This window comes from Cyprinus carpio, chromosome B7 (assembly GCF_018340385.1).
Source record: "Cyprinus carpio isolate SPL01 chromosome B7, ASM1834038v1, whole genome shotgun sequence".
NCBI lineage: Eukaryota > Metazoa > Chordata > Actinopteri > Cypriniformes > Cyprinidae > Cyprinus > Cyprinus carpio.
In genome coordinates, this window is record NC_056603.1 from 7,751,669 (window position 1) to 7,775,789 (window position 24,121).

Genomic DNA, 24,121 nt, shown 5'->3' on the forward strand with positions numbered 1-24,121 from the left:
TTTGTGGCTGACAAGGCCTCCTGCCTCCTGATGAACTCACTAACGCATTTTGAATTTATTTTTAGGATTGGAATGCCGAGTTTGCTGAGTTCAGCGTCATCCACAGTCACCCTCTGCTGCACACGCTGGTACATTTTGGTGATGTGATGCTTCAGTGGCGACCCTTGAGCCTTTCCTCCAGAACCAGGATGAAGCCACAGCTGTTTAATAAGGCAGTACATCAGACGGTTCTTTCTGGAGTCAACCAAGTGGGCGGCCGAGTAACGCTTGCTGAACTTCAGCTTTTGCACCAAAGATGCCTCAGACGGATCTCCACTTGTTCGGCCGAACAGAGCATTGCCCCAGCGTGCCGAGTAAAGGCTGTCGAACTGCTGGATGCTGCGATCGTGGAGGTCAAGGTTGTTCCAGGCACTGATGACCCTCTGTCTGATCGAGTCACTCATCGCAAGCTTTCCCTCCTCCAAGGCGATCTCAACAAGGACTTTGCACAGATCCTCTACGTGTTGGTACCCAGGGAGATGATTCGGACCACACACATCCTCCACACAGGGATCAAACTCTGCAGCCGCTACCTGGTCAGTGAGGCACAGACTGTTTCTCAGAGGAGTCAGACGTTCACCCTCACTGTCGGAGTTGTATCCCACATCCTCCTCCTCTTCCTCCTCTGCCGTGGCAACAGAGACCTCATCATCTTCATCCTCATCCACTCGAAGTGTCTCTCTGGTCTGAGCGTATTGGTCAGGAGCACTGAAAGTCTCTGATGACTGAGAGAACAGATACTCCAAACCTATCCGCTCATTATCAGCAGGAACTGGAGGCCTGTAGTTTGTCTCCTCGACCTCCCCAAACAGTTCCTGACACCTTTGATTCAGCCGATGTTTCAGAGGAGACACGTACTACATGTGTTTTCTCCCTTTTTGGCCTTTGACGCTTGCTGACTCCCTGTCAGAGTTCCAGCGTGTAATGCCAGCCAGGAGATACACCTGGTAGGGGACAGCAGCACAGTGGGGCCCAGGGATCATGTTGGGCAGAAAAGAATGAAAGCCTTCCAGGCTGTTGCTCCCTCTCACTGTGCTGTATCATGGAAGACGCACACCGTTACGGGTCACATACTTTGTGATGGTGTACATGTTTCTCCCCGGCGGATCCTGGATGCATTCGAGGTGCTTCTGTTGGTTCTCCCAAACGTGGTCGATGGCCGCAGCGTCCTTGAACAGATGCACCTGGTTCTCATCCATCCCAGCTGCTCCCTTCAAGATGTCAATGGCACTCTGGACATGTGCACAGGTTTCCTGGGCACCAATTGTGATCCTCCTGACATGATGGCTGAGGTCTGACTTGCTGACATGCAGTTCGATGATCTGGCTGTCCGTCAGGGAAGCATAGCTCGTTGGGTGACCGGCACGTATCGCCTGTACCAGGAGAGCCACATCGTCCTTGTTGTAGGCGAAGACCGCAGCGGATAGGGCGGACTTAAACAGGGCATACTTTGGATGGTGATCCGTCCGTAGGGCCGCATCAAATCGATGGATCCAATGAAAGATCGAGCCGTACCAGCATACCCCTGTCGGTCCACTCGCTGAAGAGCTGCTCCACAGAAGACACGCCGTGGATGCGACAGCAGCCGCGATCCACGTACATGAGCTCGGGAGGTGCCTCGTCAGCTCTCCTGTACCTCTCCATGAGGCCTTCAGCCATCGGCCGCATTTTGTCCAGCGACTCCTCACAAGTCAGGACTGACGTGAGGATCTGGCCCAGCTCGTTGGCCACGTTGGTGCACCATTCCGCCGTGCCCTTTCCATCCCCGGAAAGTTTCTTGCAGATCTGGTAACGAATAATAAAAAGCAAAGAGGTTCAAACATTTGTTATCATTTTTCGTTCGTTCATCATTTTTTTTTTCACAGTGTTGGCTTATTAGTTTAGTCAGGGGCCAGTTGTTCAAAAGTAATCTGATTGGATTTTTTCCATCAGAGTGGAACAAATCTTGAAAATGGATTGCTGAAAAGAAAAAAAAAAGATTCTGAATTCGGATTAGATCAGGATTACGTGTTGGTACCCAGCAGTTTGTAAGTGTTTTTGCCTCGTTTTGTCATTAGACTACTGCGTGATCATCGTTGCTAGGGAAACTTTGCTTTAATTACTGTGTGTCTTACCCTGGTAAATACGTGTGAATTGTGGCGTTTGGTTTTGCGTTTGCCTATCGCGCGGACTGGACAGTTTCGGTCTGCTAAATAGGGAGGCGTGACAAAAGCCAGTAAGCCGGTAAAAAGTACTTAAAGAGCTGTTCTTTACGCTCTTGTCAGAAGAAACAGTTGAGCGACAGAGAAGGACAGCAGTTTGTAAGTGTTTTTGCCTCGTTTTGTCATTAGACTACTGCGTGATCATCGTTGCTAGGGAAACTTTGCTTTAATTACTGTGTGTCTTACCCTGGTAAATACGTGTGAATTGTGGCGTTTGGTTTTGCGTTTGCCTATCGCGGGACTGGACAGTTTCGGTCTGCTAAATAGGGAGGCGTGATTAGCTGACTTCAATCACAGGTAATCAGGCAAATATATAAGTGGTAGGTGACACCGCGGCAGCGGTCGCGGCAGCCCTCGTGTGAAGTCTCCTGGTGTGAAGACCGAGGAGTGTAAAGACCATCGACTCTACCTGCGCGACTCCACCGAGCAAGGACACCGACAGGGCACTTGAGTATTGCTTTTCTCCCCTTCAATTTTTGTACAGCTCGTCCTCAAATACTTATTCTAGTCACTTGTAGTCACTATGTGCTTTCAGATCTCTACTATCACTACTAACACTCGGAGAGCACGCTATGTACGTCGAAGGAAGGCCTGCCTGACAAATCTAAGGCCTGTCCCTCTGACCTCTACTCCAACGCTCTCTATTCCACTTGGTCTCTGGAACTGCCAGTCCGCTGTTAACAAAGCAGACTTTATTTCTTCTATTGCTACTCATTCTGGTCTCAGCCTCATGGCACTGACTGAGACCTGGATCAAACCTGGGTTGAATGATAAATCCGCAGCCCTCTCCTCTCATTTCACTTGTTTCCCACACCCCTCGTACGACTGGGAGGGGTGGAGGTACTGGTCTCCTTATATCGAAAGATTGGAAAATTTGATCTTCAACCACCACCTACAGGTAACGTTTCATTTGAACCACATGCTGTTACTGTAACCCACCCTTTTAAAATCCACTTTGTGGTCATTTATCGTCCCCCAGGTCAATTGGGAAACTTCTTGGAGGAGTTGGACGTGCTGCTATCAAACTATCCTGAAGATGGTACTCCTCTGGTACTGCTTGGCGACTTCAACATCCACCTAGATAAACCCCAGGCTGCTGACTTCAACACTCTGCTCGCCTCATTTGATCATTTGATCTCAAGCGAGTCTCTACTACAGCGACTCACAAATCGGGCAACCAACTGGACCTCATCTACACGCGCTGTTGCTCAGTGGACAACACTTTAGTTACTCCACTGCACACCTCAGACCACTTCCTCATTACTGCTAATCTAGCACTTACACCTGAAGCGGCACACGCTCCAACGCGGGTCACCTTTCGACGGAACCTAAGCTCACTCTCTCCATCTCGCCTGTCCTCTGTGGTTGCATCCTCACTTCCTTCACTCTCGCACTTTTCAGCTCTGGACACGAACAGTGCTACGGACACTTTTTGTTCCACTCTGACCTCTTCAACTTTTGCCCACTGTCGTCTAGACCAGCACGCACCACCCCATCTGCCCCTTGGCTGTCCGATGTACTCCGTGAACATCGCTCTAAACTCAGGGCTGCAGAGAGGAAATGGCTTAAATCAAGAAACTCTACCGACCTCAGTGTGTATCAGTCTCTCCTCTCTTCCTTCTCTGCAAACGTCTTCACTGCTAAAGCATCATATTACCACGACAAGATTAACAACTGTTGTGACGCTCGGACACACTTCAAAACCTTCTCTTCTCTTCTTAATCCGCCTCCACCTCCTCCTCAATCGACTCTTACAGCTGATGACTTTGCAGTTTTCTTCACGAATAAGACAAGAACCATCAGTGACCAATTCTCCACACCGCAGACTGAGGATAACTTCACAACGACTAATGCTCACTCGTTCTCCTCCTTCTCTCCACTCTCAGAGACGGACGTTTCCAAACTTATCCTGTCCAGTCATCCTACTACTTGCCCACTGGATCCGATACCCACTCACCTCCTTCAAGTGATTTCTTCTTCAGTCATACCTTCACTTACTCACATTATCAACTCCTCTCTTCACTCTGGAACATTTCCCTCAGCATTTAAGCAGGCTCGGGTAAGCCCACTGCTGAAGAAACCATCTCTAAATCCAGCACTTCTAGAAAACTACAGACCGGTATCCCGTTCTTCCATTCATTGCAAAGACACTCGAACGAGCTGTGTTCAACCAGCTCTCTATGTTTCTTGTACAGAACAACCTCCTGGACAGCAACCAATCTGGCTTCAAAAGTGGCCACTCAACTGAGACTGCCCTGCTCTCGGTTACTGAAGCCCTGCGACTGGCAAGAGCAGCTTCAAAATCCTCAGTTCTCATTTTGCTGGACTTGTCTGCTGCTTTTGACACTGTTAATCACCAGATTCTCCTGTCCACCCTCAGAAAGATGGGGCATCTCTGGAACCGCTCTCCAGTGGCTTAACTCCTACCTTTCTGATAGATCCTTCATGGTGTCTTGGAGGGGTGAAGTTTCTAAGTCACAACAACTTGCTACTGGGGTTCCTCAAGGCTCAGTACTTGGACCGCTTCTCTTCTCCATCTACATGACGTCATTAGGATCTGTCATTCAGAAGCATGGCTTTTCCTATCACTGCTATGCTGATGACACTCAACTCTACTTCTCATTCCAACCAGATGACCCGACGGTAGTTGCTCGCATTTCAGCCTGTCTGAGTGACATTTCTAGCTGGATGAATGACCATCACCTTCAGCTCAACCTTACTAAGACTGAACTGCTGGTGGTTCCAGCTAACCCATCGTTTCATCACAACTTCTCTATACAGCTGGGTTCGTCAACCATAACTCCTTCCAGGACAGCCAGAAACCTAGGAGTTGTGATGGATCATCAGTTAAGCTTCACAGACCATATTGCTACAACGACCCGGTCCTGCAGATCTGCCTTATACAACATTAGGAAGATTAGACCCTTCCTGTCAGAGCAAGCCACCCAACTTCTTGTCCAAGCTCTTGTTCTCTCCAGACTGGACTATTGTAATGCTCTTCTGGCGGGCCTTCCTGCATGTACTATCAAGCCTCTACAACTGATCCAGAATGCAGCAGCGAGGGTTGTCTTCAATGAGCCAAAAAACAGCTCATGTGACTCCTCTCCTCATCAGGTTACACTGGCTACCAGTAGCCGCTCGCATCAAATTCAAGGTACTGATGCTTGCCTACAAGACGACCACTGGCACGGCGCCAACATACCTAAACTCACTAGTTCAGTCTTATGCGCCCTCCAGAAGTTTGCGCTCTGCAAGTGAACGACGTCTTGTGGTGCCATCCCAAAGAGGTTCAAAATCACTCTCACGGACTTTTTCCTTGGACTGCGCACAGCTGGTGGAATGACCTCCCGAACTCAATTCGAACAGCTGAGTCTTTACTCATTTTTAAAAAACATCTTAAGACTCATCTTTTTTGCCTGCACTTAACCAACTAATACTAGTACTTACCTTTTCTTTTTCTTGTCTATCATATTCAAAAAAAAAAAAAAAAAACCCCTGGCTACGTGTTCTGTACTAGACTAACTGAGACTTGTCATAGCACTTGTATACCGTTGTTGTTCTCTCGTTGATCTGATTGTTTCTACTGTTCTCATTTGTAAGTCGCTTTGGATAAAAGCGTCTGCTAAATGATTAAATGTAAATGGATTAAATCTTGGTTTTGATCTGGATTAAATCCTCGATTTGTGTTGCTCAAAATGTTTTCCTAAGATTTGGATACTTTTGATCCCAAAAAACTGGATTATTCTGATCCCAGCACAGAAAGGTATATTTCAGGACCAAAAGTGTAATAAAACTTTAAAACTGGTCCAAAAAATACATGCTATGTAACACGTAATATATCTCCAATCGGCTGTCAATATCAAACAAAAATATTATATTTAATTTACCATAATAGTTATTACTACTATTTATTAATGACTGAAATTCCCCATGATGAAAAAATGGACAATAATCCTGTATGTTTTCAATAAGACTTTGTTTGTCTGCAAGCATTTGTAAGACTGTGTTTAATTTACCTTTTTGGTGGAGTCGTACTTTAGGACTTTGCCAAAAGAAGACATAATCTGTGTGCGGTAGTCCTCGATGTTTTCTGCCTCTGCAATGAGAAAGGCCTTTCTCAACAGCTTCGGACATGGCAGCTCTCTCCTCGCTGGTGGTAGCTGGAATTGTTGGCAAATGTTCCCTAAAAGCAAAGAAAACAGACACACAGACGCAGACTTCATTATTGGTGCTGAAAAACAAAAAAACCTTAGAGAGTGGATGGAGGGGAGATTTGTTCCTATTACAATGACGTCTTCTGCTGTGCTGAAGTCAGATGGAAATCTGCAGTCACATGCGACTTAGCGTTTGCCAAAACGCTCAAGAAAACAATGAACTCTTAACTTACGTGTGATCTTCCCAGGTTTTTTGTACTGGCTGAGGAGGGTGGTGTACAAGTCCTTTCTTTGCAGGTACTCCTCGCAGTGACTCTCCAGGACCTGCCTCCACACCTTGGCCATGGTGTTGCCCTCGGTGCGATCCCTCATCAGGCGGATAACCTGCTTGTCCATGCCACGCCTAAAATTAAACCACAATGTTTGGATGCCTGTAAATCTTAGATTTTTTTTTTTTTTTTTTTTTTTTTTTTTTTTTTTTTTCAGAATCTATCAGAAATCAAATCATTGTGAAATTATGCAGAGAACTCACCGTAATGTCAAGACAGCTGGGAACACTGCTCTGTGAGCTGGACTGAGCTGGTTAAGGATGCACGCATCCCATGAGAGGAACCGACCGATGGAGTGTTCCTCTGACTCCTTTGCAGCCTTTCTGCAAGCGTTGCATGCCAGGACTTCTGTCAGCATGGAGTACCAGCCAGACATGTGGCAGATCTGCCTGACAGTTTTCGAATACCCACAACAGTAGAGAAAGGCCTTCTGACTGATGGAGCTGATGGAGGAGCTGCTGCAGAAACTGATGGAGGAGCTGATGCAGGAGCTGATGGAGGAGCTGCTGCAGGAGCTGATGGAGGAGCTGCTGCAGGAGCTGATGGAGGAGCTGCTGCAGAAACTGATGGAGGAGCTGATGCAGGAGCTGCTGCAGGAGCTGATGGAGGAGCTGCTGCAGAAACTGATGGAGGAGCTGCTGCAGAAACTGATGGAGGAGCTGATGCAGGAGCTGCTGCAGGAGCTGATGGAGGAGCTGCTGCAGGAGCTGATGCAGGAGCCTTAAATGTAAGTGTATTAGTGAAAAACGTTTTCATTTACCTAAGCATAGTTTATGCATGCTCTACCCATTTATGGTGCCCCACCTGGAATCGGGGATGTAACAGGCAATTGTGATGTACAAGCTAGGGACTTACAGTATACGGTGAAACATAGTCTGTGGCTGGCTTCTGTGGAGGATCTGGATGGGTCTCTTTGTCTGGATACTTTTTTCTACCCTCAGCTTCCCCAGCTGCTAAATGAGGACAGTTGTCGTTATCAGCACACACAGTGTTTTTTGACTATGCATTAATACAAGGTTCATGCCATGATAACATGAATAATTCAAGACATTAATAAAGTGAAATAAACCTTGTCTTTCAAAGGAGGTGAGAGCTTCCACCAGCAGAGCGTCATCCACCCAGCCGCCATCACCTTTGGACCCTGATGAACTGGAGCTGGCAGCTGCTGCGGGAGGGTCCCTGTCCTGTGGAGGTTTCTGTGATGTACGGGTGGGTAAAGTTTGTATTAAATGTTGTGGTTTGATTTTTATTAAAGGCACCGTAAAAAAAAAAAAAAAGCCTACCTCTTTGTCGAGAATGTACTGCCTGAAGCGCTTCAGTGACTTGGTGGTGATGTCCTCCGCCTTCATCACCAGCCACTGCTGCACAGAGCAGTGCGCCTCCTGTGCCATTTTCCTCTCGTGGTCGGTCCCAGCTTGCGGGTCAGCCTGGAGAGTCTTGTGCAGGCTGTACCACTGCCACATCTCCAGGAATGTAAACGACCTGAAGCGGCCCTGCCCATAAATGGCCCTGTCCACGTTGATCTCGAGGTGGCAGGAGACCTGTGGAAACAGCTGCACATACCTCAGCAGGAGATCCTTCACCCACTCATCAGGGCTCGCTTTTCTTTCATGATGGCGGCGTTCTTTTATGTGCATATCTAGCAGACTAAAACATCACATAAGATAATTAATTTGTGGAAAAACAAGTTATGAATGTTAATTCTGTTAAGTACAGCATACTTACTACTTAATGTAGCCGACATCGTTCTCCACCAGCCATTTAAAACTTTGGCCGTTGTATTTGCCAAATGTAATCTGGAGCTGGCCAAGGTACTGCACCTCTGATGGAGTCAAGGTAATGGGCTGACATCTCTTTTTGGCTGAAGACAGAGAAATTGTAATGATTTTTTTTTTTTTTTTTTTAACGATAAGCTCAAAAAACAGTCTATGCTGCAGTGTGAACATGGGGTGGGAACACATCGATTGCATATTACCTTCCTCACAAGCTGTCTTTTTATCCTGGACTTTGTTTCTATTATAGCATGTGTTGCGGGATGCCAGTGCCTTAGCCTCCTTTGAAGCCTTAAGAAGGCATTGTTGCCTATTTTGTGGCACACTTGTGTCTAAAATGCACAAGGTGGGAAACAAGGGGTCCATGTCTAACACACCTGTAGGAAACAGTCTCTTATAATCACCATGATACAGGGAAAAATTAGTCCACAAGCAAGTTCTGAATAAATTTGAATGTGTTCCAATGTGTTCAATACTTTTTCCTGTTTCCTTTCCACTTTATAACACTCATCTTCATTAATGGACTTGCATGTTTTTTATGTCTTTATGTGTACATTACACTTTACTGTACATTACTTTGTGTACGAACTGTGTTATCTAAATAAACTTGCCTTGCCTTACACAACGATATGTATTGGTCATTCTACAGAAACGTCCACTTTTTGTATGGCAAAATGTTTTAAAATGCATTTATTTTTCTAACATTTAAACTTAGACCACTTTATTAGATTACCTGTTGACTTTATGAATGCATATAAATGACAGCTTAATTATTTTTCTTGTTAGCTTTTTTGTGCAATTATTTCAAGACCACATGTACCATTTTTAGTCTATTTTTTTCAGAATATGTATTCAGAGTCAGAAAAATAATGAAGTGCAAGAAATAAGGAGATTGTTTTATTTTGTGTGAAAGATGAAAACAAGGTAACACCAGTGACAATTTTCATGAAAAATGCATTTTAAAAATGTCTGAATTTCTGATAACTGAAAAGAAACCGTGGACTTAACATGAACCTTTTTTCATAGATCTTTATAAAATAGGAAGGAGAAAGTTCAAGTGATGACATCAGTGTGATTTTTATTTCAAAATAACAGGTATTTGTCAAACGGTAACACCAGTGACAACTTCAGGGGACCACTGTTTTCATTATATATTTTATTATATTTAGCATTTTGTTTTATTATGCCATTTATATCATATTTGATCGTTATTGTATTTTAAAGGGTAGAAAAACCTGTTTTTGACTGCAAAATAAAGCAATTTCCCTCTGTACATGGCTCTGGGGACAAGCAGTTTTGTGGTGCTTGGAATTCTTTATAATTGCCACATTGATGGCGCAAGGTCTAATTGCTCAAATAACACATTGTTTTATTTTAAAATATTTAAAAGAAAATGTAGTAACACTGTTTTTCAATTGTAATATTTCTGTAAAGGCTAGGGACAGAAAAATAGACGTTTCTGTAGAATGACACAAATATCAAATAATAAAATAAAAAAAAAAAAAAAAAAACACAATATATATATACACACACACATATACATACATACATACATACATACACACACACACACACACACACACACATACAAATATATTTGCACATAAATGAGTATGTTATTAGCATTAGCATTGCTAATTGTAAAGGGAAATAAGGTTTTTTTTTTTTTTTTTTTTTTTTCCTTTTTTCGAAATCGCCCTTCACAACGGACACGAGCGGCGCGACCCGACGCTACGCAATCGCTCTCATATTTCTAACTTGGTGCGAATAAAACCAACATGTCGTGGATATTATAACATTATAATAACTTACCAAACAAACTCCGGATGACGGGTGAGCGTTTTACAGAAGCGCTAGCGCAACGTCCTTCCGATTGGCTCGCGCCGTCTAAGCTTTAGACGGCGCGGCCTTCCGATTGGCTCACTGTATACTCGCGACCAATCGGCAGGCCGGCCTGTCTAAAGTCTACAGCGGCCATTGCACGGCGCTCGGGCTCGCGTCGACTGCATAATTTCTGGTAGTGGGGGACTGCGTTCGCGCTCTCCCCTGATTTTCTGGTTAAGAATAGAATTGAAATGTGAAGAGTTTTTAAGGAGTTACTTTCTAATGCGCTGAAACACATTGCAGTACTCTAAAAATCTTTATTTTATTGAAATAGCAGTATGTCTAATCATCGACTTAATGTCACTGGATTGTTGAAACTAACAAGAGAGTGATGAAAAAGTTGTAAGGTGAATGTTCAGAAGTGTTTATTTTCATACAGATTGGTAGAACTATTAGTTTAATCTTTTGACTTTATCCATCTTTGTTGCATTATATAACAAAGGGGACAGTTGTTGAAATTTGGGGAAAAAACATTTAGTTTGCATGCCTGTAACTCAAGAAGTATCAAATATATCTTGATATTCATTTAGAATTGTAGTTCTTATCAATCTTCAATATTAAGTAATTATGTGGTTCAATTTCAGAAATATTGGGAGATATCTATTGTGTGTGTGTGTGTGTTTGTGTGTATATATATATATATATATATATTTATATATATTGTGTGTGTGTATATATATATATATTTTTTTATTAAATTATGGATTTATATATCTGTTTTTGTTTATTATGCAGCTTTTGCATTACATAGATGAGGAGCTGGTGAATATGGCTATCGTAGACTCTGCCATTTTCAGTGGTGGAAGATAAATGGTTTGGGGGTTTCATCCATGGAACCTATTTACGCACTACCAAGCAGGGAACTGTGTGTACGAATAAACAGAGGCATGCATTTTATTGTTGCACTCTTCAGGCTTTGAATAATATGGTGGCCTCAAAATATGCTAAATGGGTTGCAAAAATAGAGACACCGGATAAATGTTTGATATCATTCGATAAGCAGAATCCGAATTGATCAAGTTCAAAAGATACCCAACCCTACCCACAACACAGGTAAACAGTATTTTATTGTATTCACTGAGTAAAACTTAAAAATTCAAAATCAATAAGCTGGGTGTATCTTTCAGTGAAGGTTCATCCTAAGAACTGGCAGTTGTACATTTTTTGAACCACTAGATGGCACTGTAATTGATACTCAAACATCTCGGGTTACCCATGTAACCATGGTTCCCAGAGAGGGAACAAGACACTACGTCCCTTTAGTGGACACTTTGGGGAACACTGTCAGCATGACCAGTGTCTGAAGCACGTATGAAACAATGCCTATCTATTGGTCCATGTGGCCCGTGATGTCATAGGCGGGAGCTCAGGGGTATAAAAGGGCTCCTGTTGAGTATGTCACCAGTTCAATTGTCTGAAGGAGACATAAACAGGTATGTCAAAGGCATGGCAAGGGGACACAGCGTCTTGAGTATCCTGAGATGTTCCCCTTCTAGGGAACTCAACACTGCGTCCCTCTAGTGGACTCTTTGGGGAACCAAATCCAGTCACGCCATGCTGAGATGCATACTTGCCCGCCTGGTGGAGCACCAAGGAAGTGACAGATATACATCAACCTTTCCTCAGAAAGGGGCCAAACCACTGACATCCCGGGCCATTCACATAACCTGCCTGGAAAAGTCTTCAAAACAAATCAACCAGAAAATACACACGGCTTCCCTCAGATAGCTAAGCTACGTGAACATATAGCCTAAATACATAAGACCAGAAGGGGCTAACTTAAAGGCCAGAAACCCAAGAGAAGCTGAGTCTAAATAGGGCAGAGCGAGCAGGTGGGCTAAAACAGCTACCCTCCGGTAGCTATGTCCCAGGTCTTATGAAGGCTCGTAGACCAGAATACAGAACGCAGGTACCCAGAAGATATTCCTACAGGCTGTCCTGACCACACAGATTGAGCTATCTACCTAAAACCATAGCAGGTGAATGAATGAATGAATGATGGATTCATATAGCGCTTTATTGTGTATTGTTGTACACCCAAAGCGCTTTACATTCATGTGGGGGGGTCTCTCCTCAACCACCACCAGTGTGTAGCATCCACTTGGATGATGCGACGGCAGCCACAGGACAACAGCGCAAGTGCGCTCACCACACACCAGCTACAGGTGAAGAGGAGAGAGTCATAGAGCCAATCAAGTGGTTTGGGATTATTAGGAGGCCATGACTGAAAAAAGCCAGGGGGACAATTTGGCCAGGACACCGGGGTTGCACCCTTACTCTTTACGAGAAGTGCCATGGAACTTTTAATGACCACAGAGAGTCAGGACCTCAGTTTTACGTCTCATCTGAAATACGGGGCTTTTTGACAGTATAGTGTCACTATACTAGGGGCGTTAGGACCCACGCAGACCACAGGGTGAGCACTCCCTGCTGGCCTCACTAACACCTCTCCCAACAGCTACCTAGTTTTCCCAGGAGGTCTCCCATCCAAGTACTGACCAGGCTTAACCCTGCTTAGCTTCAGTGGGCGACCAGTCTTGGGCTGCAGGGTGATATAGCTGTGGCAGGGTGATATGCTGCATCCCCTTGCCTTGCCTTCGACCTACCTGTTTAGCACAAATGGACAAGAGCTGAAGCACAGATAATCTCAGATTTCTATATGCTTAATAACAGCCTCCCCAAAGAGGGCTGAATAAAGCTACCCAGACAACGACAGGTTGAAGTAATACTGTCTAGGTAAGGGGCTCAAGGAGACCGCTGCTTAACAACCCTAGTAGGGGAGCAGTCACCGAGCTAACACATAGCTATCCTCAGATAGCTAGGTTCTAGGGAAGGACTGCAAGGAGTAAAGGCTGATTTATACTGTGTCGAAACTATGCCATAGTATGTGCAGGCTGCAGCTTAGCCTGACGTGCACCTCTCCAAAAATGTCACAGCGCGTCAAAATCTGCTAGTACCCATTCCTCCATATGTGAGTTTTGGGTGTGTTTTTTGCACTTTAATATATTTTAATGTTACACCTTCTTATTTAAAATAAAACAAAGCGAAGAACAAGTGTCTTATCATTTTATTATAAAACGTAGCATTACATCACTATGTTGTACGCGACAAACAGTTGTTCTGTCATGGTATGTTACAAGTACTTGTGGAAATTGAAAAAGAGCCATCTACTGTTCCATTGTCATCTCTTTTTTTTTTGTAGTTTTAAATAAATTTAAATTATTTTTTGTAGTTTTAAATAAATTTTGTAGTTTTAAAGATTTTCCATGGGGTTAAGGTCAGGCGAGTTTGCTGGTCAATTAAGAACGGGGATACCATGGTCCTTAAACCAGGTACTGGTAGCTTTGGCACTGTGTGCAGGTGCCAAGTCCTGTTGGAAAATTAAATCTGCATCTCCATAAAGTTGGTCAGCAGCAGGAAACATGAAGTGCTCTAAAACTTCCTGGTATACGACTGTGTTGACCTTGGACCTCAGAAAACACAGTGGACCAACACCAGCAGATGACATGGCACCCCAAACCCTCACTGACTGTGGAAACTTTACACTGGACCTCAAGCAACATGGATTGTATGCCTCTCCTCTCTTCCTCCAGACACTGGGACCCTGATTTCCAAAGGAAATGCAAAATTTACTTTCATCAGAGAACATAACTTTGGACCACTCAGCAGTAGTCCAGTCCTTTTTATCTTTAGATGCTTCTGACGCTGTCTGTTGTTCAAGAGTGGCTTGACACAAGGAATTCGACAGCTGAAACCCATGTCTTGCATATGTCTGTGTGTAGTGGTTCTTGAAGCACTGACTCCAGCTGCAGTCCACTCTTTGTGAATCTCCCCCACATTTTTGAATGGGTTTTGTTTTACAATCCCTATTGCTTTTACACTTTTTTTTTCTACCACATCTTTTCCTTCCCTTCGCCTCTCTATTTAATGTGCTTGGACACAGAGCTCAATGGTTGTCTTTTGGACAACTGTCAAGTCAGCAGTCTTCCCCATGATTGTGTAGCCTACAGAACTAGACTGAGAGACCATTTAAAGGCTTTTGCAGGTGTTTTGAGTTAATTAGCTGATTAGAGTGTGGCACCAGGTGTATTCAATATTGAACCTTTTCACAATATTCTAATTTTTTGAGATACTGAATTTGGGATTTTCCTTGGTTGTCTGTTATAATCATCAAAATTAAAAGAATAAACATTTGAAATATATCAGTCTGTGTGTAATGAATGAATATAATATGCAAGTTTCACTTTTTGAATGGAATTAGTGAAATCAACTTTTTGATGATATTCTAATTATGACTAGCACCTGTATAGAACCTTATAGGACTTAAGTTAATAAATACAAATTTAATATCGTCCTATTTATTATTTGATAATTTAAATCTCCTGTTTAAAAATAGGAAAATAGATACGCTATAGTTGAAATAATTTTCTGTCTTGATCTTCTGTCAGAATAACAACAGAATAGAGAGAATAGCGTTTGCATTCTTTATCCTCTGATTAAAAATAGAATTAAATGTTTCTTTATAGAACTTATGTTGTAGATGTTTTTATATTTTTCTCAACGCATAGGTAATATAATTCATTACATGTTGCATTAACCTGTTATAAATATGTCTGTGTGAAGATTACTTTCAGCTAAAAGCACATTAAAATTATTACAGTGCAGTTTTGCCACCGTTGTTGTTGTTGTTGTTGTTATTATTATTATTATTATTATTAATCCGTTTTTACAAATTCTTGTTTAGGACTTTATTTTAGGACTGTTTATTATATAGATCAGTGTTTTTAACAGTAGAGGGGGCTATGTGCTTTTTTGTCTTCAAGTCGCAAGCTGATGTTTTTTTCTCTTTTTTTTTTTTCTGTAGAAGTATATCATTCTGAAAATGTTTTAAGTCGTATACCATATTTTTAAAGCTGGAGTGATTACTTGTTTTCCATAAATTGTAGTTAAGCAGCTTGGTTTTGTCTGTCCTTAATGTCGACACTGACAACATTTGTAGTATCTCCTGACACCCTGGCTTTTTGTCTGTAACGCTATTCGAACGTTTCTTATGTGGCACCTCATTGATAAAACTCAAGGATTCAAAATGGATTATTCACAGTGGAGAAGCGAGTTCTGTGATCCTACAAACGTGCTGCTTACTTGGCCAGTCGCATGATTGTCTGCTGTAAATAAAATGTTATATGCTTGGAATAATATGAAAAAAATAAATATTTAGTATTGTACTATTTATTATTTGATCATTTAAAGCTCCTGTTTAAAAATAGGAAAATAGACGTGCTACAGTTGAAATGGTTTTCTGTCTTGAATTTTGTCTCTTAAAATGATGTCATTTAAAAATGTGGAGATAAGCAGAAACAGTGCAACCTCTTTCATAAGTTAAACAAATTTGCATAGTTTATATTTTTATGTATGAATTTGTGGATCTATATTATACATATTTTAATATTGTATTGCATACCTGTTGCTGCCATAATAATGACCCATTTAAAATTGAAGTCCTTGTCTATCATCTACTTGTTCTTTAACCCATTTAACTGCACCGGTCATGATTCTGACCATAAAAAAGGTTTTCATTTATAAAGCTCTAAAAACAAGTGCATTTCCTGCAAATATTTAAAAAATAAAGGGTCTCAGTGAAATATGTGCAGTTTCACATGGTTAGTGCAAATTGTCACAAGTTTTTTTTTTTTCCCTGCTTGCACCATGAGATGACGACTGGATCAAAGCTCCAGAACAAAAGGCTAGTAAAGTATGTTAACAAAGATATGACAAAGATTTTTGGTGTACATTATCTTTAAGGTGTTTAGTATTAATATATGAATTCACAGTTATTAAATTTGTTGGGTGTTGCCATAGAATGAGAAAACATCTTGAGGTTCACAATTGTGACCGGTGGGGTAACTGTGAATTTAGGTATACATATAAATTCAATTGCAGTTGTAAGTAAAAGCTGCACTAAAATATTGCGCTAAATTAAAGTGTTGTACAGGGGTTTTTAGGCATAATAGTAACCCTAGAATATGATGAAACAGAGTTTAAAATAGCTGGGGTGAGATGTAGAAACATTTTTTTATGACTGCAGAAATATGTTAATTCAGTATACACATTATCCCGCCAGTCACAATTGTGAAAGACTATAAAACACAATTTTTCACACACTTTTCCAAAAAAAAAACAAAATTCAAAGGGCCACTAATGATACACCATCTGGATATTTTAATGTCTGGAAAAACATTTGGGATTAAACAGGTTAACAGCTCCCACTAGCTGTGGTGGAGCAGTTAGGAAATATTGCTCTTGTAAATAGTTTTTTTTTTTTTTTTTCTCAGTAATATGCATTCTATGTACTTGTCCCCATGAGAAACAACTTCCCTCTGGATCAGGCTTATGAGTAATTTTTATTTTGTATGAATAAATCTTGTGCAAAATTAGGAGAGCAGCCCATCAGTTCTGTGAAATTACAGTATTTAATGAATTGTATATAGGTCTAACATTTAAAGAAAAGGGAAATACACAAAACTGTACAGGTTATAAGAAGAAAAAATATTTTTGACAATGTCTTTTTAGAAATGTTGACTATTTATAAGGCTGATAGTGTTTGTTATACAAAAAGTACATACACATAATTTTCGGATATTTGATTATTTTATAAATGTCACTGAAATTGACTAATTAAAATTGATTGTGCTATAATAGTTGCATTAAATATATAGGCATCAGAAATGGACAAGATGTATTTGGCTATAAAAAAAAAAATGTAAATCGGTAAGTAAGAATTCTTTGCCTGTCTTTGTCTGTCATATAGATTGAAATATTTAGTGAGGGGATTTTTTGGTCTATAATGTTTGCTGTGTTCTTTCACAACATTCCATATCTCCAGTACAACAGAAGTGTGGTCCTTTCCATTTACACCCACACCTTCCCCTTCCTTTCTCTTTTCCCAGATCGCTGTCCACAGCAGCCCCCTGTCAAGCCACGGTGCTGGGTAGCTGGAAGGTTCTTGTAGACGGCACGGCTGTATGGAATAAAACACAGACCCAGCTGAAGGTGACGAGCAAGCCGGCAGTACGCAGCCAAGGCCAGAACCAGGAGTGGAGTCACTAGCAAGAAACCCACAACCAGCAGAGCCACACAGCCACCGTCAGTCAGTAGATCCGAACAGTATGGTGATGAACCGTGCGGGCGCACCTGAAAAGACAGACATTTGATTGGTGTGGACCTGTGTGGGGTCAAGGATGAGTGGTGGAATGCTTGTAGGCATTGCTGAGGAGAGTCAAAGAGAAATGAAGTGTCCCTGGAGGAACACCATCTCTGAGGTGTGGACAGACGAAGAACAGACACACTGGACAAGAATGTCTACCAACAGCATATGCTTGTTTTCTTTAGTGAGTTGATCGTTTGTTACTTCTAAGGTAGTGTTTTTTCTTTCTAATTATTATTATTATTATTATTATTATTATTATTGTTGTTATTTTTTATTTGTTATATTTTGACGGAAGACCACTGTTGGTCTGGTTCACTAAAACCTCAATTTAACACTTTGGCTTTGTAAAGAATTTCCTTGGCAAAGTATCGCTAATGTGCAAACATTTAATATTAGAAGTGCAGTTGACATTGTTTGAAATATGTATGATAAACTTGTAACGGTTTTGTTTTTCCCTCCATTTGAGCTGCTCTGTGCCCGATCACTACCAAAAATATAGATTCTGCATCAGCCTGGCTAAAGCTTCAATAATTGTATATGCACAGAGACTTCAAATAAACATTATACATCATTTTAAGTATTTTGGCTAATTGGCATTGCACAGGATGGAAAGGATTGAGGCATAAAAAGACCCCCACATTCTTCACCTATTCCCCTGTGAGCTGAAGGGGAGTAATGGGCAGGAAAAACAGGCGACTGAGTAAACGGAGTAGGAGGGAGAAAACTGATAAAGCCCATCTGCAATTTGAGCTGCACTTTCTCACTCTGACAGGTTTCTTCACTCAAGTAGATGCTTGTAAAAATCACTATTCAAAACAAAGCGTTCTTGGAGAGTTATAGTTAGACATTTATTAGAGATCCCACTATTATTAAATTATATTGTGACAGCTACATCTATGAAAAGCAAACTTTTTTTTATGAATTTCATTGTGGTTAGAAATTTAATATTTATTGTGGTGTTTTTTTTTTATCAGCTGTTTGAACTCTCATTCTGACGGCACACATTCACTGCAGAGGATCCACTGGTGATGTAATGCTAAATTTATCCAAGTCTGTTCCAATGAAGAAACATACTCATCTACTTGGATGGCCTGAGTGTGAGTAAATTATCAGCAAATTTATATTTTTGGGCTGTAAAAAGTTTTAGAAAATGTCAAAGGGTGCTGTGATGTAATAAAATGTAAATCTTCTCAAAGCTAGAAATCAGCCACCGTTCTCTTTTGGTATGTCTCTAAAGTATGAGGGATTCCAGCTGTCTGTAGAACTGTTGTGTGTGCAGATAAGATTAGAGCTGAACAGAGTCGTTTCAGGGAACTGATGCACCTATGTGGCCTTGATCTTAACCATATGTTTAGAAAGGATCCAACACCTAGAGAGAAATGCACACTCATCACTTCAGTATTTTGGATTTGGTCTTAAATTATGCAGATTTATTCATTAGTTGGAGTTGATGCTTTGTTTATAAATTATCCTATTATTCATCTTGATAGAATCCTGAGAAGTTGACTGCTTATATGAAATGACAAACTATTTACTCTATGGAATACCATGGTGGTCTGTTGCTCCTTACAGATCTTTGGTTTTATCTCTCTTTCACGTGATAGGCCATTGATCTTGGATCCTAAAGGTCTGGTAATTGGAGAGGTCAGAAGAATTCAGCCTTTATTTACACACATTGACCCTTACTGACCCCCTTCCCCCCTCCCCCCGGTGCTGCGTGAAGATAACTTTTTACTAGATTACTCCACTTTCTTCTAGTAAGAGATGAAGAGCCTGTAATAGTGAGATGATAGGTCTGTATCTTACAGAAACTTGTCTGTTAATTCTGTAGTAGAGTCTTTTGTTGAAAATGAACAGAGCTGATACGGTGGAGAAGCAGTATACACTCTTTTGTGGGTCAAAGTGCAAGAATGTCGAGGGCGGTCCGCTATACAACTTTGTGAGAAAACTTAAAAAAATTTTAAAAAAAAGTTACGTTTTTAAAGGGTTCATTGGATGCTACATGCTCTTTAACAAGTTGTTTGAACTGAAATGTGTGTTGGCAGTGTGTGTACACAGCCACCCTATAATGATAAAAATCCACCCAGTGTTTTTTTTTTTTTTTTTTTTATTACATCTACCAAAATCTGTACCCCTTTCTCAAATCGAGCCGATCTCAGATGCCTGTCTTTGTGACGACACACAGACAGGCCCCTCCCATGATAGTTTGATTGACAGTAGCGTTTCAGCACAGACTGGACTGGCGTATTACCTTAGACCCGCCCTGATTGAGCTGTCATCAGTCCGCCACTGTTTCACCACCGGATCAGATGTACACAAGAATGACTCCTAAGAGACTGAGCTGTTTTGTTGTTGGATGTAATAATGAACATAGCATTCATCATTTACTCTTGACATCTGAGCCGCTGAAGACACAGTGGATTACGTTTGTTTCTGATGGGAATGCGCCCCTGATCTACCTAAATGCATCTATCTTCGCGCAAATCATTCGTGATCCAGATTCACTAACAGAAGAAGCGAGTATAAGGTTTTTTAATGAATCTTTGCAAATCGCCTTTCCTAATAATGTGCTAATAAGCAAGTTTCACGATGAATGCGGCTAAAGTAAACGGTCTCTGAGAGCGGCTCGGAAGAGAGGAACGGTGTCAGCAGAGCTCAGTAACATTTAAAGAGAAAATGCTTGCTCTGAAAGCTGTTTTTGACGGGGTAAAAACTGTTGTTTTATACTACCATTGAGACATTTTAACCAAACTATGTTAGACTTTTCATTAAGGCCCTAAAGAATCATATCATCTTTTGGAAAATGGGTATCCGATGACCCCTTTAAACTCCAGTAATCCACTTCTGTCCTGAAAACCTCATCTGACGTCATCCTCCCAACTCCTGACCTGCCCCTGCTAATACTCCTGCACTCAAACTGCTGAGAAATGGCAAAGATTAAGAGATTACTTGGCAAATCAAAGAGAAACAGAGGCCAAACTCCCATAAATCCCTAGAAGAATATCTCTGAATCATGATTAGCTTTTATTCTGAGTCTTTTTCCCAGATTATAAAGGACATTCCTTTAGCAGCAACACTGTTTGTCTCAGGGAAAATTCTAACAATGCACACATTAAAGAACACAGACGCAGCCAGATCACTTCCATAATGACCAGTGCAATCTACCAAGAGCTGCGCAAATTACCATTACTATTTAATGCTTTTTTTGGGCATTAAATAATGGCGCAAATACCAGTAATTTGATGAGTTCAAACATTAATTGCGTTGCGTTATTCATTTTAATAATCTCCTCCCATACATTTTATGCCTGAAAGACAAACTCCTACAAATGCATATTCAGTAAGGTCAGGTGCGAAAAAAAAAGTTCCATGCCTTTTCAGCGCTAATTCTTCACTGCTTGTCTTTAGTCAATCCTGACAATACTATTTTAACGCCAAAAAACGGTTTGTGCTGGTGCAACCTGTCAGAAAATCTGGCCCATAGTATATTTATGATCTTTGGAGCAACTTTGGAATAAAGTTTAATGTATTAATAAACTTTTTTTTATTATTTAATCTTTATCAGTGTTGGTCTGATAAATTGTAAATAAATATTAATCTCAATAAATTATAAAATCTTTTTTTTTTTTTCTCAAATCCACTTTTTTATGATTTTATGAAAGTTTTGCATTTTGTTCCTGTGGACCTACTTAAAAGTCCTCTACACATGAAAAATGAAAAACCTGAAAAAACTTGAATTTCTTTTCATTTCAATTCTTACCGTTGAATGACAGATGAAGCCGAACACCACCATGACAATAGCAGGAGTTAGGATGAGCCCGAAAACCAACCCGGCCAGGCAGGCATTGATGGCCGCGATCACCAGGTTCTGCGCTGTCACCAGCACTGAGCACGCCCAGCAGTCCAGAGAGCCCCGGAGCTCCAGCGGAGCTTCACCTCTCCCAGCCTCCGCAGCGGAGTAAGGTGGCGGCACAACCACTCCAGACCCACCTACTGGGGTCCCGGCTGGCACTGTGGAGGCCAAGGAGTTTGTGTGCTGGAGACTGGTGTGATTGTGATGGTGGTGGTGATGGCTGTTGGTTGGGAGCTCTTCGGAGAGGTCGAGGGTCTGGTGATGAGCCCCCTTCTCCAGTGTGCCGTTCATGCTCATCCTGATCTGATGATAACAGAGAATGAAGGACATTACAAAGTACTTTGTTAAATTGTGAAAGGAATTTGTATTTTCAGTTGTAGGCTTGAACCACATTGTTGGAGCTCAGCAAATTGTTGACAGTGGTTAAAAATCGTACAAGCCTTGATTTAACAGTGAATTTACACAAATTCGAAAGTGGCCATAGATGGGGTTACGGTCCTGAGGTTAAAATCTGAGATCAAACTCAGCTGTTAACACCCTGAAAAATCTGTGAATGTGATCTCTGTGTTTGTTGACTGCAATGGCTGCACTAAGCTGTCTGAGGTTATTTCTCTCTCAATCCCTGTCAGCAGTTGTTCAAAACCCTGGAAAGTGTGTTACATTAAATATTGTCAGTGGTGGATGCAGTCAAAGTCAACTTTGATATTTGCTTTGGACAGTTTACTGCTTCAAAAAAGTTCAGAGCAAGGTTAAATCACTTATCGCCAGGAAGCTAGGTTTGTGATCTTTTAATTAGGTCTTTTATCAGCGACTGATTGTTATCTGAAAGCTAATTGGCGCTCTGTGGCGGAAACTAATTGGTATTTGAGTGTGTTTGGAACAACACAGGCGATACGATCAAGTGATGAAGAGTGAGAGGCCTTGACATCGCAGTAACCCTCACCCCAGGGGATTACATCTTTTGCCTCCAATTTTTTTTTTATTTTCCTTTTTTTTCTTTTTCTTGTATGGATAAACCTCACCAAGAACATAGGTCACATAATATTTTTTTTTTTTTAAAAGTTTTTGTAATATGCATTTATCATAAATTTGCAATAAGTTTATTTTGAAACAGTAATGAGAACCATCCTAATTTAACCCATCTAACAGATTCTTATAATTTCTGATCCTTAAGAGACTTGTTTTTCTTCATTTTTCTACACATCCTGTGCTCCAAGTTAGATTCCAGTAAGGTGTGGAGCACTGAAAAGAGGTGCCCTACACCCTCCCCCCCCCAACCAATGCTTAGACGGTTAGGCTGACCATCCAGATAGCACTCCAGAACAATAGACCGAGGTCAAACTACACAAATAGTTCACACGCCATACAGCTGTGGCCTCAGTGCCATACGCAAATCATCTAAAAATGGATACAGGATGGTCTACGACTCTTTCACACACACACACACACACACACACACACACACACATGCACTCTGACCCTTAAACACTAATTCCTGAATATGCCATCAGTGATGCATGATGAGGGAGACATGCACACGTTTGTGCGCTTGCTGACTGTTGTGTTGTCTTCCTGCCTTTGTATTCTGTTTGTTATACAGCAGGTGACTCAATATAACACACACTAGATCACCACTCACAGGAAACAAGCGCACATCATGCCAAACCTGGATAACACCAGCCTGCTCCACCCTCTAACTCGGTTTCAACGTTTCTGGGAATCACAAAATTAAGAAATAACTTGGAGTCAAAACTTTGGGACTGTTGACTAGATGCTGCTATTTTTATGCATGTATGAGGCTCAATTTACAAGTTGAAAGCAACTTAAATATTTTGTAGCTTCAAGGTGGAAAGGGTTTTTCTGATGTGGCTTCAGTACTTCACATCTAAATTGGTTTGACATTTTTTTTTCCTCCGCCAATATATGGTTTGCCTGATGTAGTATTTTAAATGATCCAACTATATTTTATTTCACTCTTATTAGATTTTGTTAAATGTTACAGACATGCATTACTCAACACTAGATTACGCAGAAGTGCACTTGTAGTTATTGCTGAGTTATTGGTTACGTGAATTAATGTAAAAAGAGTAATCAAGCAGATACATGTACCAGTGTAAGTTCCAAACATTTCCCTGCTGTAGACTCTGGTAGGTCATTCTCACATGCACCTTATCAAGCCCTCCACACCCTCCACTCACCCAGTGGTGTGACTCCAGTAGTCCTCTTCTTTTTGTTGCCTTTGACTAGCACAACATGCACTCCTTGTTATTTTTAAATGGAAGTTTGTTTGCAATTCCTTGTTCAAAAATGTCTAGAATTTCTAAAATTCTAACACTGTTTTTCCTTGCGTACTAGTCTGATGGTTGCTCTCATTTCTTCTGTATTCTGAAGTGTATAGTTGGTTTTAGCTCAGATTTGTTGTATTCTGTCCACTGGCTCTCTCTCTCTCTCTCTGAGGCAGACTGAGATATGGATGTGTCCTGCCTGGCAGTTATAGCAGTGCCTTTCTCTGTGCCTCCCTCATGCCCCCTCCCCTTTTCCCTTTTCTTCTTGCTCTTTCTTCACTCTTTGTGTGGGGGAAGGAATGTTTATTTAAAGAACCGAAGTGGGGACTTTAATTACTCCTGATGGATAGAAAGGACATGAAACCACCTCACATTTACACCACATGTTCCAAACCTCC

At 41.4% G+C, this 24,121-nt stretch overlaps 3 protein-coding genes and 1 long non-coding RNA gene across 7 annotated transcripts; 1 reads left to right on the top strand and 3 right to left on the bottom strand.

Annotated features, from left to right (window-relative positions):
• Positions 1-1,518: 1,518 nt before the first annotated feature.
• On the bottom strand, positions 1,519-7,154 carry LOC122137791. Its single transcript, XM_042726728.1, has 4 exons — positions 6,927-7,154; positions 6,628-6,797; positions 6,257-6,423; positions 1,519-1,824 (listed from the first exon to the last, which is right to left on the bottom strand). Exons 1-4 carry the CDS (start codon positions 7,097-7,099, stop codon positions 1,519-1,521), a joined length of 816 nt encoding a protein of 271 aa, XP_042582662.1. The 5' UTR covers positions 7,100-7,154.
• A 14-nt stretch (positions 7,155-7,168) lies between these two features.
• On the bottom strand, positions 7,169-9,007 carry LOC122137917. 3 transcript variants are annotated; one of them, XM_042726995.1, is made up of 5 exons: positions 8,699-9,007; positions 8,449-8,584; positions 8,007-8,370; positions 7,793-7,919; positions 7,169-7,676 (listed from the first exon to the last, which is right to left on the bottom strand). In XM_042726995.1, the coding sequence occupies exons 1-5, from the start codon at positions 8,859-8,861 to the stop codon at positions 7,567-7,569; spliced, it is 900 nt and encodes a 299-aa protein (XP_042582929.1). In that variant the 5' UTR covers positions 8,862-9,007; the 3' UTR covers positions 7,169-7,566. The 3 variants fall into 3 exon arrangements, with proteins under 3 accessions (XP_042582929.1, XP_042582928.1, XP_042582927.1); XM_042726994.1 differs by having other exon boundaries at positions 7,169-7,673; positions 8,449-9,007; XM_042726993.1 differs by having other exon boundaries at positions 8,449-9,007.
• On the top strand, positions 7,807-18,619 carry LOC122137918. The gene is made up of 3 exons (XR_006155135.1): positions 7,807-7,932; positions 17,327-17,794; positions 18,561-18,619. It is a non-coding gene; the product is annotated as an uncharacterized LOC122137918 (long non-coding RNA).
• On the bottom strand, positions 16,584-23,985 carry tmem88b (transmembrane protein 88 b). Of its 2 annotated transcripts, none has more exons than XM_019113561.2 (3): positions 23,637-23,985; positions 21,346-21,736; positions 16,584-17,570 (listed from the first exon to the last, which is right to left on the bottom strand). In XM_019113561.2, the coding sequence occupies exons 2-3, from the start codon at positions 21,733-21,735 to the stop codon at positions 17,289-17,291; spliced, it is 672 nt and encodes a 223-aa protein (XP_018969106.1). In that variant the 5' UTR covers position 21,736; positions 23,637-23,985; the 3' UTR covers positions 16,584-17,288. The 2 variants fall into 2 exon arrangements, with proteins under 2 accessions (XP_018969106.1, XP_042582930.1); XM_042726996.1 differs by having other exon boundaries at positions 21,346-21,741; positions 23,637-23,975.
• Positions 23,986-24,121: the final 136 nt, after the last annotated feature.